Source organism: Rhyacophila brunnea, unplaced genomic scaffold (genome assembly GCF_057557595.1).
Source record: "Rhyacophila brunnea isolate RB1 unplaced genomic scaffold, BYU_Rbru_1.0 scaffold_14, whole genome shotgun sequence".
NCBI classification, from domain to species: domain Eukaryota; kingdom Metazoa; phylum Arthropoda; class Insecta; order Trichoptera; family Rhyacophilidae; genus Rhyacophila; species Rhyacophila brunnea.
Genome location: NW_028232796.1, coordinates 34,957,818 through 34,975,834, shown reverse-complemented (window position 1 = coordinate 34,975,834; position 18,017 = coordinate 34,957,818). Strand labels below are relative to the sequence as shown.

General features: G+C 33.5%; 1 protein-coding gene across 3 annotated transcripts in view; it reads left to right on the top strand.

Annotated features, from left to right (window-relative positions):
• The window catches only part of LOC147075906 (organic cation transporter protein-like), a 52,232-nt gene that overhangs the window by 14,120 nt on the left and 20,095 nt on the right, over positions 1-18,017 (top strand). Inside the window, exon 1 of one of the 3 annotated variants that reach the window (XM_085942231.1) lies at positions 6,847-7,258. The exons of 1 other annotated variant lie outside the window; for it this stretch is intronic. In XM_085942231.1, the coding sequence (XP_085798357.1) occupies positions 7,080-7,258 (179 nt within the window). In that variant the 5' untranslated portion in view covers positions 6,847-7,079. Of the gene's footprint in view, positions 1-6,846; positions 7,259-12,662; positions 13,044-18,017 lie in introns of those variants that run through there. One more of the 3 variants, XM_085942229.1, reaches the window with a different exon arrangement.

Genomic DNA, 18,017 nt, shown 5'->3' with positions numbered 1-18,017 from the left:
TATTTACATTAATTTACATCGTCTTCTTTGGCCATATGTAAAAAAAGGAAAATACACTTACTCCAAAAACAATAATATAGTATTACCTATGTCAATTATTTATGCTCTTTGAAAGATGTTTGAATTGTAAATATGGAGCAGGGACTGCCACAAAGGGGACATTCAATTTCTAAAATACCATAATAATTATACAATTTTTCAATGCTACAAATTATTAAAAAAAAAATACCCACCTATTTAAGTTTATCTATTATAACCCTAAAAGCCAAAGAAAGTTTCATTATTGCTAAGTATAGATTTTAACCTTTTCTTTACGATTCTAATACATTCCATCCATTCCGGTGGGTTTACCTTGGGTTACCATACAAGAAAGAGACATTATTATAACAGTAAGTAAAAAGGTAATACCTATTTCTGCAATAATTTTAGATAATCTAATAATTTCATCATTATTGTTTGCTATTTGTTTTATCTATAAAATTATCAAAATACATCAAAACTTATATATACATATTATAATCGTACGAGTATTTCTATACATTTTTACACAATATTATCGTCATAATATTATCGCAACGTTTACTTTCAAACCTCTTTCTCACAATTATTGAGTAGATAATAATAATATCTCTTTGTCGCAGTACAGTTATTTTCATTATTGAAATATGTAATTATTAAAGTAGTATACTTGTATATCGATCAACAAAGCGACCCTTTCGAAAGCAGATACTTCGGTTAGTAAAATATATAATTAATCTGTGTTTACACCACTATGAAAAAACATCATGCATAGAAAAGGTTTATTTTACAATTAACTAAGACAAACATTATATATTTAGCAGATTACCATAAAATGGAATTACTTTAATTCCAGATCCAGGCTAAAACATATGGCGAGTCAAAAGAATAAACTCACGAGTCATCTCTGATTATAGTGCCTATGCTCCATTGGCAGGCAAATCAGACGATTTACAGTTTACGGACTTTTTTTTCGCGTGGAGCACCCCAGATCTGCGGACTTATAAATCCGCAGACCTGGCTCGTTGGATTTTTTGTAAATTTGTCGGTAAAAAAAAATAAAATCCCCTCGGTCTGGTTAAAAAATTAACAATGCTGTAAAATCCTAGCCACGCGTCATCACATTTTTCTAAGTTTTTTGATAAATAAGTATAAAAAGATTCACCACCGCTTGTATAGTATATCGGCACTTACATAATATTCAGCGACCGACTTCAAGGCAACATTTTTTTAAGTATTTACAGGAAAACGGTGCCGAAATATGGCTAGGATTTTTTTTTTAATTTTTAATGAATGGAAATTGCCAAGCCATTGATACATAACGTGTTTTTTCATAATTAATTCACAGTTAATTCTGTTTTGTATGGAAAGTTATTTCGGAAAAAAATCGTAAAAAGTAAAACAACATTATTGGTTGTTAAGGTGTTCCTAGCAACTATTAATATATACGTGCGTTACTATGGAAATCAATATGAAATGTCAAAATGACATTTCAGTATTCTATATTTATTAAGTATTTCTATCAAGTACAAAAAAAAGTATTTATTAATACATAGAATTGTCAAGTTTATATGATTCAACTGAAAATTTAAAAACGTGGTAAGTATATAAAAAGTTTTTTTATCTTGTAATTATTTTTATTACTCTTATTAATATACTAAAAAATAATAAGTATTTAATTTTTTCACCATGTGATTTGTGCAATTGTTTGTTTGAAACTAAATCCTGCATCTAGGCTCAAATTTTGTGGTGTGAATACGCAAAACAGATGCGATATGGTTGTCGATTAATTTTGATCTTAAATTTGATTTATTAATAGGTACTCATTGTAGAAAATGTTTTTTTTTTCACAAATATAAGTAAATACTTCCAAATAAAGAAGCCATTTTTGATGAGCATGTTTGCTATATTTGAACACACTTCAAGTGAAAGTCCTTTGTAGAATTCAATTAAATTCTTATCACGATATGATGCTTTTGCTTCTTTGTTCACTTGCAAATCTATTAATTCAAACTGCATATTTACGGAAACAGTGTGCGGATTACATGAAAAGGGATCTTGAAAAATACATATTCAAATTAATACAGATTTAACATAAATCTCGCGAGACACACATTGTGAACCCCTGGTTTATAACATTCAAATAATGCCTAAGTATTTAAGCTGAGCAAATATTTTATTGGAACAGAGTTATTCCGTATGCTTAATACACAAAACTATAGTAGTATTTATTAATCATACATACTTCAACCATAACAATCATAACACTAAAATGTCTGACACTGAAACACCAAAGAATATAATTATTGTTTGATCTTTATTAACATAAATAATTAATCTAGCATAAGGCCGTTTTAATTTATTAAATTATCACGTTGATCGTGTTGTATGACATTGTATTAATTATCAATTCAAATAAACACACTGTGTTAAAAATTAGTCACACATTGATATATGGATCGGAAACCTGAGCCTTATCAAAAGAAATATGAGAGAGCTGAATATCTTTGAATAGAATATCATATTAGCAATAATATACGTGACGAATATGACACAATTAATTTATATATAAACATTATAAATTCGTCATAAATTATTACCATCTGGCCAAATTCGTAAGTATTTTAAATAATTACAAGATAAAAAGAACTTTTAATATGCCACGTTTTTAATTCTGTTGAATCATATAAACTTGACAACTATATGTATTAATAAATACTTTTTTTGTACTTGATAGAAATACTGAATAAAATATAAAGTACTGAAATGTCATTTTGACATTTCATATTGATTTCCATAGTATCGCACGTATATATTAATAATTTACTTGCTAGGACCCCCTTAGCAACCAATAAAAGTGTTTTACTTTTTACGGATTTATTCCGAAATAACTTTCCATACAAAACAGAAATAACTGAAAATGAATTCAATTATGCTTAAAGATGGCTAAAGGTATTAAAAGAATGATTTGTCATCGTGTTCTGATATATTCTAAGAGTTTCAAATGTCTAGCTAGTCGGGAAGTTAGTTAAAAATCGATTGCAAGATTTGGACAAACAAGAATACGAGCTAATAAAAACGTGGTAATAAAATACATTGAAAAACGTTAAATATTGACATTATGGACATTTTTGAAGTAGGGGAAAGGGTTTTTTTTCTAGATACCTTTATGGATACCTCGCATTTACTATCGAGTTTATTTAAGGACTTTGGCACGCATACTACTCTACTTGGTGCTAGTCAAATGACAATTTTGCCGGCTGAGAAATATGCCTTATAGAAAACTATTCTTCTACCAGCATCGGATATTGCTAATTTGAATTCGGCCAGGGCCTATGAAACCGCCTTGCAAAAACCCTGGAAAATTCTTTGTAGAGCAAGGCGGTGGTGATTCTGATGAATATTTCGTCGTATTCATTGGGAACTGAGAACTGCAATTTATAGCCGAGTTTTTCCCGTGGTAAAAGAAATGTAGCATTGGACTGATATTCTGAGCATAGACTTATCTTATATGACTGCAAACACTAGATCTGAAAGGCGTGAACTATCATTATATGTCACCATTTAGTATTTTGATTCTTCTATTACATCAATACAGAAATTTAAAATTGCATCTCTTCCGGCCTCGTTTGCCATGGTCCCCGGAAGGTCTCAAATGCCCGCATCTGCCACCTGTAATACAAATTTCAGGTTGTGCCGCTCCTTGCTAAAAATTGGACAATCTAGTAGTAACTATCGGACGTCCTGGTCGCTTCCGTCAGATGTTATTTTAAGCCGGTTCAGGTATGCTCGCATGACTCCGTGACCTGTAAGGATCTGTGTCATCTCAAAACACAGCCCCGTATGCACCCTGAGGCCTCGTGCTGCTGAAATTGAAGGGGAAAACTCTCGAGTCAACTCCCCTGTCGAAGAGTTTAAGTATCGTGAGTTCCATTTGTTGTTCACCATATCTGAAATTGTAATTTTCGCGTAGCTCAGAGGAAATTTGTCATAAATTATCGCGGTCTTGGGTTCAGAGGCACCATGCCGAGCCAATTTGTCGGTTCTTTCATTTCCTTCTATCCCGGTGTGTCCCCTTATCCACTTGAAGTACACCTCGGGGTGGCGCCGCCTCAGTATTGCGGGCTCGCTGTAAATAGAAAAGACAATTGGAATAGTAGGCAAGGGATCTCCAATTGCTTGTATTTAGCTTTTAGAGTCCGAATACATACAAATACCATGGTTTTCGGTGAGCTTTCGTTGGATATGACCTGAGCCTGCCCACTCCAGAACGCGTTGGATGGCATAGAGTTCGGCCTGCATTACCGTACAATAGCCGGCAAGGTGGTACTTACGAGCCGCTATCTCACCGCCATTAATGTATGCTACAAACCCTGCACCAGTACCGCCATCAAGTTTGCTCCCATCTGTGACAATCGACATGTTATTGCATTCGTTGCTTTCCAACGTTGCAGGATAAGAAACCACTTCAGAAAATAGTCTAGCCGGGTGTGGCAGCCTTTTATAGTCCACCGGTTTTTCGTAAAGCTTATCGTCTGGCAGAAAACCTGCGAGGCCCTCCTCGCCCTTCTTAGCCCTGTAAGTGAGAGCGATTTGTTCCAAACGTAAATCTAGAGGCATAAGTCCTGCTAGAACTTGCGTTGAGTTTAGCGAAGCCGTGCGGTAAGCTCTGCATAATCGTATTGCTAGTGCTCGCTGAACCGTATTGAGTTTTCTTGCTATATTTTTCCTTTTAGCAGCTTCAGACCATAATGCTGGCCGCATACGTGATCATAGGCTCAATAGCACAAGTATAGAGAATTTGAAGAGCTTCAGAGGATACACCCCATGTCGGTTTGGCCATTCTTGCTAGTTTGAGTGAAGTCACTGCTGCTCTTTTACAGATGCTGTCCGCGTGCTTCGATGAATTAAGTTTTTCATCGATTATTACCCCTAAAAGTTTTAACTCCCTAGAAAAAGATGGAGGTTGCCCATTCATAACCAATGAAGGCGGAAAGACGCGCCTCTTTGTAAAGAATAAAGCCTTCGTTTTCTCCCCGGAGAAAGATAGTTTCACCTTCCTTCCCCAGGCTTCGACGCTCTCCAACGCGCTGTCAGTCGTAGTTTCCAGAGAACTAAGCTCTTTGGATTCCATAATTAGCAATACGTCGTCAGAAAAAGCCTATGCGTGTACACCTTCAGGGAAGAGATCGTTTAGAGAGGAGGTCGTCGAGAACTATGTTCCACAGGACAGGGCCGCAAGACGAACCCTGTATGCATTCCTTTGATGTGTCTTTGATAGCAGATACTCCAGCATATTTGACGTAGACTTCTCGGCCGGATAGATAGTTTTTGATGAGCCTGAAAATTTTAGCGGGACAATTTTTACATTTCAACTGTTGGAGAAGATATGGCCACCATGCGTTGTCAGACGCCCCTTTGATATCAAGAGACACCGCCACTACTAGCCGACTGTTGCGGTGAGCCCCCCTGATTCGATTAATTGCTGCATGAAGCGCGTCTTCAGTACTCTTTTGAGGTGAGTACCGTTGTTCAAGTAAGAAAACCTTTTAGCCCTGCATACCCAATAGCTGTAGGTCGCTTTTAGCTAAAAATCATTTATGCTTTCATCAATGCGTACATTCACTACTCACAGTTGAACCAGTTGGATATAATTTTATTGTTCTACCTTGGGACATAATGGTATATATGAATATTGCAATTTTATGATGTGAAAATAAACCAGAACTTGAGTAATAAATGTTTTTTATTAGGTAGATAATACGTTACATTTTTATTGTATCTAGTTTATTTTAAAATAAGATCATGTGGGAATACAATATTGAAGGAATGAAACCCGCGGCGTATTGTTAGAGTTGGAAATACTTTCACTGTGACTTTACCACTGCGACCAATGATGATGTCGTAGACATTGGAGAATACAAAATGATTTGTTTACTTAGGAATTGTACAGTAAATTAGGACATGTCCCAAGGTAAAACCAGAATATCGGCTCAAGGTAGAACCAAGTAGGTAAACCTTTGACAAAGTAAATTTTCTAAGCGATACATATTTAATTTCTTTAACAAATTATTTGATAGATTGCTTACTAAAACAATGCTGCGACAGTAATACATAAGAATATATAATTTTTGTGACTTCCACGGTTGTTTTTTTTTCGTAATAGAATTTTGGGTTTTCACCACGTGTACTTCTTCCTTCCTTCCTCCTTAGACGAGGCCATTATCAAAAGATATGTGTTATGTTGTGTGGTAAGTGTTGAAGTAGGTGTATGAATGCAAACGTCGCTCTAAGAATGCCAAAAGGAATCCGATTAGCTAAAAGCAAACTTCATCATCACACTACTTATCTCTTGCTAATGGCCTCTGTAACGATACCAAAACGTCGAGGAAAGAAGGAAGAAGTACACGCGGTGGAAACCCAAAAATCTATCATGATACTAAATAAGAAAATAACGATAATAATTATGCTTACCTTGTTTTTATAAGTTTCGGAAATGATTGTTAAATTGTTCGTTGACGGTAGCACAAAAGTAAATTGAGACAAAGAATAACTGAAACTAAAATGGTTTGGTGAACAAATAGAGAATATGGTTTCCAACATAATGTTTAATTTATATTACAGTCCCAATGTAAAACCGTCCCAAGGTACAACCCTTTCCTCTATTTATTCTGAATCATTACTCGTATATGTATTACAAATTACAAGGTATCATTGATGATACAGGAAAATTGTACAAAAATGGATAAATATTCGAAAATAATCATGCTTTGGTTATTATTGACAAACTTTAAAGTACGTCATATGAATAATAATTAATAGAGATTTATATTTAATTCGGCACTGTCAAAGTCACCGACCATTTAGATGTTAATCAAACGACTTACATCAATTTTCTCTCAGGACATATCAGTTTAGCACTGTCTATCAAATGGACCTAGGCAAAGTGTACTCTTCAAATTAATTCACAAACTAAACTTATATAGTAAAATCACAGTGACTATTAAATAATAGTTTATTCTGCGTTGCCGTACTGTGTGTGAGACAAATAAGACAATAAAATGATTGAGAAGATGAAGAGACAAAATTCCATAGTGCATCTGGACACTGTGCTTGAGGAGTTGGGTAGCTTTAGAGGACGATATCAGCTCCAGAATTATGGGTTTATTGCAATAGCGATTGTGATTTTTGGTATGGTTAATACGGGTTTCGTATTTGCTGTCAGGGACGAGCCACATAGGTAAGTGTTTTTAAATCACATTTAAATTGAAAGACAGATAAGTGTATAGGTATTATTAGTGATTGCAATCCCGGAATTCCAGTATTGTCGAAAACATGACCTTGAAAATAGTATTCAGCTGATATCTTCTCTTCACAGTTGTTCCCTCATAGCTAAGTCATGACTAGAGTTGGGTATTTCCCGAGAAAATCTCAATCTCGAGATATCGGGAAATTTAAAAAAAACATGTAATAATTGCAAAATAAAAAGAACGTTTTTATAAATATATATATATAATATACAACGTTTTTAAATTTTCTGTTGAATTATTATGCTCAATATGCTCAAACTTGTACGTGATATTACAAATATAGAATACTGAATTTCATTTTGATGTCCATAGTAACGCACGTATATATTAATAATTTAGTTGTTAGGACCCTTAGCAACCAATAATATTCTTGTACTTTTTACGGATTTTTCTGAAATAATTTTCCATATAAAACAGAATTAATTGAAAATGAATTCAATTCTGCTTAAAGATGGCTAAAAGTATTAAAAGAATGCATTGGCATCGTGTTCTCATATATTCTAAAAGTTTCAAATGTCTAACTAGTCGGGAAGTTAGTTGAAAATCGATTGCAAGATTTATACTGGACAAACAACCACCGGACAAACAAGAATACAAGCCAATAAAAACTTTGTAAAAATCCTAAAATCAATTGTAAAAACAGACAAATTCCAAAAAAATATAATTTTTTTCATTTATGTGGGAAGACAAACAAAATAGAAGTAGGAAAACAAAAATAATTCAAAACATTACTTATTGAAATGGACTTTCAAAAAACACAGACTGTCAATCGCGTACGCTTTTGAGACACAAAATTCCCTGATGTTGCAAAAATTGCGCTCATTTTGAGTCGACGTTGGCTTAATTGTGTTAAATGCCCCGATCAGTCTTTGAACGTTTTGTGTTTTCTGTCTACTTTGTTCTTATAGAAAATCGTTTTTTCAATTAATATATGACAATAAAGAAATCCCGAATCCTGAGAAAAGATTCTCGAGATCCGGGATTTCCCGAATTGTTTAAAATTTAAATTCTCAATTCTTCGAAATACTTTGAAGTATAGTTACAAACTTCTGGCATAATAATTTTTGAATCAGAACGCTATATGTTGACACCGAATTTCATATAATTGTAGCAATCATACCACTCAGAGTATTTAATGAGTAGCATACTTAAATATGTATGTTTTGTTGTCAAAACAAAACAATAGAGCGATATTTATCGTCAGCATTTCTTCAATCATAATTAGACCAGTAGGGTATGTTATGACTGATAATTATTGCGATAACATATTTCATAATATATGTACTATATTTGTATAAATTTGGAAAGACAATGCAGAAATCCTCACTCAACTAATCGAGTCCGTCACGAGACGCACTAATATTGTCACTAGTCCTTCACTCGACATAGTCAACGTCATTCTACTCGAATCAAGTCTCACAGTTCTTAATATAATCAACCTCTTGATTACATAGATCTCACCAGTACATCATTACCCGCGATTATATTCTCACATTATCATCATTATTATTGTATTCAGTGTATTCTTGTAACGATCAATAAATGTTCCTTCACACATCCACGCAACAACAACTTTCTATCCCCTCCACATCATCCATTCCAAATAATAATACCGTAATTGGACTTTACAAACCTTTTTCGGTACAGATATTTGTTAAATGTTCAACAATTGAACCCAAAGATGTTGGTAACTATTGACTAACAAACTTTTTCCTGACCACATATTAAATACTCAATAATACCTACTTGAAAAAGTACCTTCTCGGGGTTGAATCAGGTCATTGCCGACTCAAGTAGAAAGCCGATACATTCACAACGAATGGTCCTACCTTTTCCGCCCCTCCCGTTGTTGTCTATGAATGACCTGTCATTGTTCTATAGACTACGTACTGACGCATCTGTCGTATTCACACATGGAATGGTTTGATTTGGTTATATGAATTACATGATAAATAATACACACCTTCTACAATAATGTAATGTATAGATCAATGCTACATTTTTTGAAAATCGATATTACCACCGGTGTTTGTGTAAAGGACTAGTCTGACTTTGAGAACTGATGAATAACAGGAATGTATAGTATTTTTAAAAAATAACATTGATAGTTAATATATTTGATTTGAGATTTTGTTATAATTCAATTTGAAACGAGAAAGGGCGAATCAATATGTCAAGCATTCTGGGATCTGATTTTTGACAGCTGAACAGTGGACCACTCGTTGCTTGTGCAAAAAGATATGTTCAGGCTTTATTAATCTAAAGATGGCGCTGATCAGGTCCAAGTTGTTTTAAGGCATAGATATTTAATGAATACACATAATTGATCATTAACTCAAAATACCCTAAAATGTCGACTTATCAACTATTGGCACCAATCCCACGATAACATATTGTTCCTTTGTAAAATGAACTAGGTACTGGATAGGTGGCGATTCCATTAGTCAAATATGTAGGTAGATATTTCGTTGTGTGCCTATTGTATGGCATTTATTACGAATAGCGTAGGGAGATTGGATACAAAAGACGAATTTAAAAAAGTCTAACAGTTTAATACGTCTCTATTATTAGATTTAAACTTAACACTAACAGCAACGGCAACAGAGATTTTATAGCTGCAGTAGCTAATCAAGGATTAAAAACCAATATACAAAATGCTAACAACTTTACTCTTTACTCAGAAAATGAGATATCAATTTTTTCCACTGTCTATTTCAAGGTTACATGTAAGTTGTACGTATGTAGTTCATTGTGGGACACATTCGTGCGCCGCAGTACGTGAAACATGAGTTCGTATAACATTTTCATGACGAGTTCTTCGTTGAACATTTCACCGTGGAATACATTTGTACGTATCTTACTAAATGCGGCGATAGTTTGCAAATAGTACTGTTCCAATTAGATTAACCCTAACCTAACCTAGTAAAGACATCTCCACATGTTGTAGCATACGTACAAATGTATTCCACGGTGAAATGTTCAACGAAGAACTCATTTCATTAATTTTTACACGAACTCATGTTTCACGTACTGTGGCGCACGAATAAGAGTGTCCTGCGGTGAACTGTTTACGTAAAAATTTCCGTATACGCCATTTCAAGTGTATAACGTCGTATTTTGAGAAAAAGTACTTGTGATCCACTCGTAGATTTGACAATCAAAACGTGATTTAATTTTTAATACTGCACTCCTGCACTTCTGACAAAATTTAAAAGAATGTTTGAGGAACCGTTTAACACATAGGAAGCAATTGACGTGCAAGATTTTTTTACTTCTCTGGTCAATAGTTCTAAATTATCGGCGAAAGATTTTAAATTTAATTTATTAAGTGAATAAATACTTTTATAACGAGCAAAAATATCGTCAAATTTTTTTTTTAAATTGTTAATGTGTCGATCGTTTAAAAACATTTTCGACCCTAAGCAATAAAAAATCCGACCGTAGACCGATACCGCCGGGATCATATTACGCTTATGACACTAGTTAAGTGTCTAAGTATCTAATTGGTGTTTTCGCCGACAACATTGAAAAAGCATCCTCGCATATGATTGAAATTCCATGTAAAAAATCCAAGCTGAAGTGAGTAGGTACCTACCAGCGTTCATTGCAATAAACAACTTCTTTTGTAGTTTATGAATGCCATGCTTGTTTCGGGGAAAAATCTAATTGTGTATTTTTGTTTGAATTGTGACTTTTTGTGTTATGTGACCGCTTATTTAACAATACCTATTCTCTGATATAACGAGTAATGCTTATAACAAGCAAATTCAGTCGGTCCCATCTTCCTCGTAATAATCAAGTTCGACACTACCTCTTTATAATATAACCTTTAAAAAATGTAGATATTGAATACGTCATAGGCAAACAAACGGCAATTAAGTCTGTCGCTCAATTCAGTCATTTTTACAACGTTTTTATTAGCTCGTATTCTTATTTGTCCTATGGTTGTTTATCCAGTAAAATCTTACAATCGATTTTTAGCTAACTTTCCGACTAGCTATACATTTCAAACTTTTAGAATATATCAGAACACGATGCCAATGCATTCTTTTAATACTTTTAGCCATCTTTAAGTAGAATTGAATTCATTTTCAGTTAATTCTGTTTTCTATGAAAAGTTTTTTCGGAAGAAATCCGTAATCCAATCCACTATTATTGGTTGCTAAGTGGGTGGTCCTGGAAACTAAATTATTAATATATACGTGCGTTACTATGGAAATCAAAATGACATTTCAGTATTCTATATTTGTTTGTTTGTTTTTAATTACTTCATATCAAGTACAAGTTTGAGCATATTGAGCATTATAATCCAACAGAAAATTTAAAAACGTTGTAAGTATATAAAAAGTTATTTTTATCTTGTAATTATTTATGAGTTTTGTCCATGATATCATACCATGTTTCTTTTTTATGAAATAAAGCTTTTTAATTCATTTATCTTTGGTTCGGTGTATTCCAAGTATTGATTTATATCGTTAAGAGACGCGTTAGTTGGAAGCAGGACAACATTTGAACAATATTTTTATAAAAAAATAACTCGTTTTGATTTCATTGAAAATCGATACATAGAAGTGTTTCTTGTAATGCTAAATTTAATAACCTACGTTAACAAGTTTGTTTTTCATTCTCGAAATTTTCATCACTACGTCAAATCGTTGATCGGCACAGTGACGTCACGTGGGGGTAGGCAGATTAAGCGTCGCTTGGGGGCGGCAGTTACTGGAAGGGCGGCAAATTGAGGAGAATCATTAGGTATATAATATAGAAATAGCTACCTAAACTTAGTACCTAATAACGGAAATATCTTTCAATTTAAAAAAAATCAGCTCACTGGTTGAAACAAAATGTATTAATTAACACACAAGGTTTAACAGGACTGTTTTTTTGTTGGGCTTGCGATGTCTAGTTTACTTCCGTTGTCCTTGGAGGTCACGTCTTTGATGACCAGCAATGACACGTGTAGATTTTTGAATTAACTATATTCATATAATTAGATACATACTTGCCTAATTTAAAATGTATCCAAATATTTTTGCCGATCATTCGCGAGTTTTGGAAGTTGCCAGGTATATTTTTAAATGTATCTGAATTAATATTTTGAAAAATGTAATTAAACTAATAAATGAAATTAGTTTTAGTAGTACAACACATTTCTTAAATAGTTTAGTCATGAAAGGATGATAAAAAATACCGTATAAAAAATGGGGCGGCATTTTGGCGCTACCTAGGGGCGGCATTTTGACTAGAGACGTCACTGTTGATCGCTTAAAGGTTAATCAACTAACTAGTTACGAATTTGTCGTTTATCAGTCACGTCTGTATGCTAAATAAATCGACGAAGCCTCGTGCAAGAGAGATCAGTATGCCATCAACCGTTCAATAGATTTAAGCAATGCTCTTCCTTGAAGACACAAATAAACATAACGTTTATAAAAACAAACTATTAATTCATATATAAATTTAGTGTTTTAATAGTGTGTTAAAACAATTTGACAATAAAATCTGGATTATATTAATACTTTGATTTAAAATGGTGGAAAAGAAGCGGCAAGGATCCATAATTGGTACTGCGTTGCAGCTCGATTCGATCCTCGAGGAGTTGGGAAACTTTGGACGATACCAGTTTATAAACTATGTGCTTATTGTCATACCAATTGTGCTCTCTGGTTTGGTGAATGGCGCATTCATATTTACAGCGGCAGATGAGCCATATAGGTTAGTATATTTTTTTTATTAGTGTCTATCTATGCGGAGCATATCGGAGCAATTTTAGGTACCTACCTACCTAGTTATATTCCGTGAGGGCTATTTATTGCGTACTAATCACAAAAATACGCATATGATAAATGCAATCTTATGTACTTATATTTTTTTTAAATTAAGTCTGAAATACATATAAGTTTTCTGTGTAGTTCCAATATTAAAAATACTAATTGCAAGTTGATGACAGATGAAAAAACAAATGAAAATAGCTTTTATGTCATTCGTATAACGCACTGAAAAAAAAGTACTTAATTACGTAAATAATTGAAGAGTTTGTTTCCATTTTGTTACGGCCATTGTCAAAATAAAAACAAAAATAAATGTTACATAATTAATATATTATATAAGTATAAATAATATTTTACGTTATCCAAAATTTTAAGCTTGAAATGCGCACGGGTCTTCTGCGCAGTTCCAATTTAATAAAAATATCACCAGTCAAATGATCATGACAGCTGGTGAACAAATAACGTAACTGTCATTCGAATTATACACTGATAAAATTGTAATTAATTAAATTATACATGCATATCGTGATTTTACCTACTGGCAAAAGTTGGTAAGTCACGAAATCATGTTAAGTATAGAGTAATTGCAATTTGAAGTTTGACTTGTCCTCTTAAATGAGACACAATGCTAATTCTTTGTGCTTTATGTGCATATATATATATATATAGGTTAACCTTGAATTTTTTCTAGAGTACCTAATATTTATATACAGACACATAGTCAGTTCTTAACTCTAAATAATTAAATTATCGACTTACCAACTTTTGGCAACTACCCCACGATATTATATATTGTGGTGGTTCCTTAAAATAACGGACGACATTTTGCAAAGCGTAAAAAAATATTTATTGGAAGGTTTTTGACTTTCCCTCTAAAATCAGACACAATGCTAATTTCTTATGTTTTATGTGCATGTTATATTTATATCGGTTAACCTTGAATTATTTTTCTAAAGTACATAATATTTATATATAGACACATAGTCAGTTTTTAACTCTAAATAATTAACTTATCGACTTACCAACTTTTGGCAACTACCCCACGATATTATAATATTATATTGTGGTGGTTTCTTAAAATAAGTGGGAACATTTTGCAAAGCGTAAAAATATTTATTGGAAGGTTTTAAAAGATATTCTGGCAATTTGAATGACTTCATTAGTAATTATTAATTATAGAAATGATTCTAAAACATAGATGTAGTAAACAAAAAAATCTAAACAGACATTTTACAAAATAGTTTTCCAGAGAATTTCACACATTGGGCTAACTACAATTTTCATTTTTTTTTTCAAAAAGGACGAGCCGTCTTACGACCATGCCAGTGGCATGGTAGAGGTGATCCCGTTTTCAATTATTATTAATCTATGCTCCGACCTTGCATTAAACGTAACATTAATGTCTAAAACACTAGGCCGAGCCACCATAAAATAATTCACTATTATTTTGACAAGATAATAATATGTCCTTGGCGAAGTTTTCGCATTGCAATAACGAAAGAAAATCATACTAAACACTTACGTTCTTATTAAATTATCACCTAAGTGATAATAATATTATGCAATCTCTATCTATGCTAAGATATCAAATATTTAACTCAAAAAAATCATTGAGATTTACATAGGTTTTTAAATGAAAGTGGGTCAAGAAAAATATGTGCACACCTATGTCTAAGCACAAAATCTCATCCCATGGGCGGCTTATTATACTTACTTAAATGGAGACTCGAGGCACTGACAAGCTTGGAGGTCTCATTACCAAAATTCTAATCATGCGATAAACTGCCATTGTATGTTGCCATACATTGATTGATATTTTACACCCAGGATGCGAAAGATACGCAAATTTGTAGGGTGTTCATTCTTCTTCTAATCGTGCCATCCTCTAGCGGAGATCAGCAACCACCAGGGCGATCTTAGCCTTATCTTTTTCTACTCAGAACAGTTCAGGCGGACCTGCACTCGTACCAATTACGGAGGGTTTAAAACCACGAAATGCGACGTCGTCCTCTGCTACTTTCCTTGTATTACAAGTTGGGGAATGCTGGACTTTTGTCCTCTTATTATGTGGCCGAGGTACTGTAGTTTTATGGTTTTGATTACAACGTAGAATTTCTCGGTTCTTTCTCACTCAATTGAGAAATTCACCATTTGTCACCCTGTCATTCCAAGGAATGTTGACAACATTAGACAACATGCACCGTGACATGCACCTCAATGTAGGTCGCGCTTAACTCTCCGTCACATCTCTTGGTTTAGCATCCATACTTCGATACCATAGAAACGAATTGAGAGAACATAACAACGTACCATACGCAGTCTCAGACCCAATTGCTAAGGGGACGTCTCATTTTGAGAAAGGCACTCCTTGTGATCTCAGTTCTAGTTTTTTTTTTATTTTCTGAGACTGAATCTATTTCTCATTGACCCATGTTCCTAAATATGTTATATAATAGCCACACGGCCAATTGGTTCACTGTTCATACTTTCCAACAAAGCGATCATCTCATCTGCAAGCATAAAATTATAATAATTGTTTATTAACTTGTCCCACTACATAAATGTACGTAGACAAATATTTCTTTGAAACTTGTCGCATGTCCATATCTACAAAAATATCTACTTTTACAAGACGACGCGACACTATTTGCGATGAAATAATATAAAAAAAAAACTAAACTACATGACCACAGTTGCTTGCTTGTCCGTGCATTTATATTATTTTACATCCGCGGTGGTCTTATACAAAAAATGCTTTTATACAACTTTTAAACAGTTTTAGACAATTTTTATTTATTTATTTACTGGAGTTATGGAGTTGTCAAGTATCGATACACAATTAAAAATTGTATCGTACAATCACATACTTTTAAATAATAATATTGACGATAAATAGCGCCGCAGGTGACTTTTTTTACTATTCGAGAGAATTTGTAATGTGTATTTTAAATCACTTTATCAGGTCGATTCGCCACGCCGGGCCATTCCTGAGCCCTGGTCCTCAGGCTAGAGCCCTGTCAGCCCCCCCTTTGTGGGGGCCATGACCACTTTATATAACAAGGGTGTCATTCTCTAGATACCAAGATTTACTAAAATGGTATACACAGTGGAGTCTACGGGCTGTCCAGGTTTCATTAATAGTGGTGTAAAACCAACAGACTGACAAAATATGTATACTTTTTTAAATAATATTTCGCGCTTACGTATAGTGAATAGAGTCAATACGCTGACCAAAGGACAGATATTTCAAAATCACAGACATAAACAACTAATGAGAGAAGATAATTTTAATTACAAATCTCTAGCTACGATATCATTATGCTCAATAAGTACAAACTCAATAGTTTAATTTACTTACTGATAGTGATAATACTGATAATAAACAAATTGTCCGTCGTGAATTTCGTATAGGTACCGGGTTATCATCGAACTGGTAACATGTTTGCGACATGAATATAATAGTGTTATATTGTACATTGTAATATTGTACTACACTAATAATATTTTGTTTTGTGGTTTTACCGAGGCTTTGACTGCGACTCGCTGTCATATCTCCTCTTCTCTTCTAGAATGGGATCCGTCGATCAGGTCCTCACTCCTATTCTGTTAAATAACTTTACAATTTTGCCTAGCTATTCCGTCTTACCGACCGCCAGGACACCCTTCAATTCGTCGACATTCTCATAGATATCCGCAATGCGCAGCTGTACTCTGTGAAGTTCATATTTAGGGAATTGTAGTGCTATATGTACAATGTCCTCTAAAACATGACATTCATCACAGAGCTGCGATTCACTTCTTCCCATAAGGACATTTTTTGCCCATTATGTGCCCTGTTCATAGCCTCAGAATTAACTTAAGCTTATTCCTCGTCAAAGGAGACTCTACAAAACAGGGCACCTCTCGTGGTGATGGTAGACTTACTCCATTTCCCCTTTTCTAATGATGCCCTATGATGAAAATCTATCCACATACTTTGGCCCATTTTCGTTATAGCCTCATTCCAGTCCAGGTTTTCTGGTATCCACTGATATGGTACCCCTGAATGGCCAGCAATAATTATTAATACCTACATACAATATTATTGATTTTAATAAAAACGAAAATTGTGTGGTACTAATTCCACTTTTTATTAAAATTAATAATACAATGCATTTTCACAATGAATTGACAGTTTTTTTTATTTTATTTTATTTATTAAGAAAACAAACAGTAACATTTTGATTACAAAAATGTGTTTAAATAATTACAAGATAAAAAGAACTTTTTATATACCACGTTTTTAAATTTTCTGTTGAATCATATAAACTTGACATTTCTATGTATTAATAATTTAGGGCAAATAAGGCCACAACAAATCATTTTTTTTGCTATTATTTTGCAACAAACAAACAAATATAGAAAACTGAAATGTCATGTTGATTTCCATAGTAACGCACGTATATATTAATAATTTAGTTTCTAGGACTACCCCCTTAGCAACCAATAATAGTGGATTGGATAACGGATTTCTTCCGAAATAACTTTTCATACAAAACAACAAAACAGAATTAACTGAAAATGAATTCAATTCTACTTGAAGATGGCTAAAAGTATTAAAAGAATGCATTGGCATCGTGTTCTGATATATTCTAAAAGTTTCAAATGTCTAGCTAGTCGGGAAATTAGTTAAAATCGATTGCAAGACTTGTACTGGATAAACAACCACCGGACAAACAAGAATACGAGCTAAGAAAAGCGTGGTAACGTGGTAAAATAGAATAGTGAAAAATTATTGCAACCAGCAAATTTTTCATATTATATAAATTATAATATAGTTAAGCCTAACAACATAGAAAGTAAGAAAGTAAGAAAAACATGATTAATTATTATAAAGAAATTACATGAGAAAAATGAGGAAGAATATTGTATATACCTA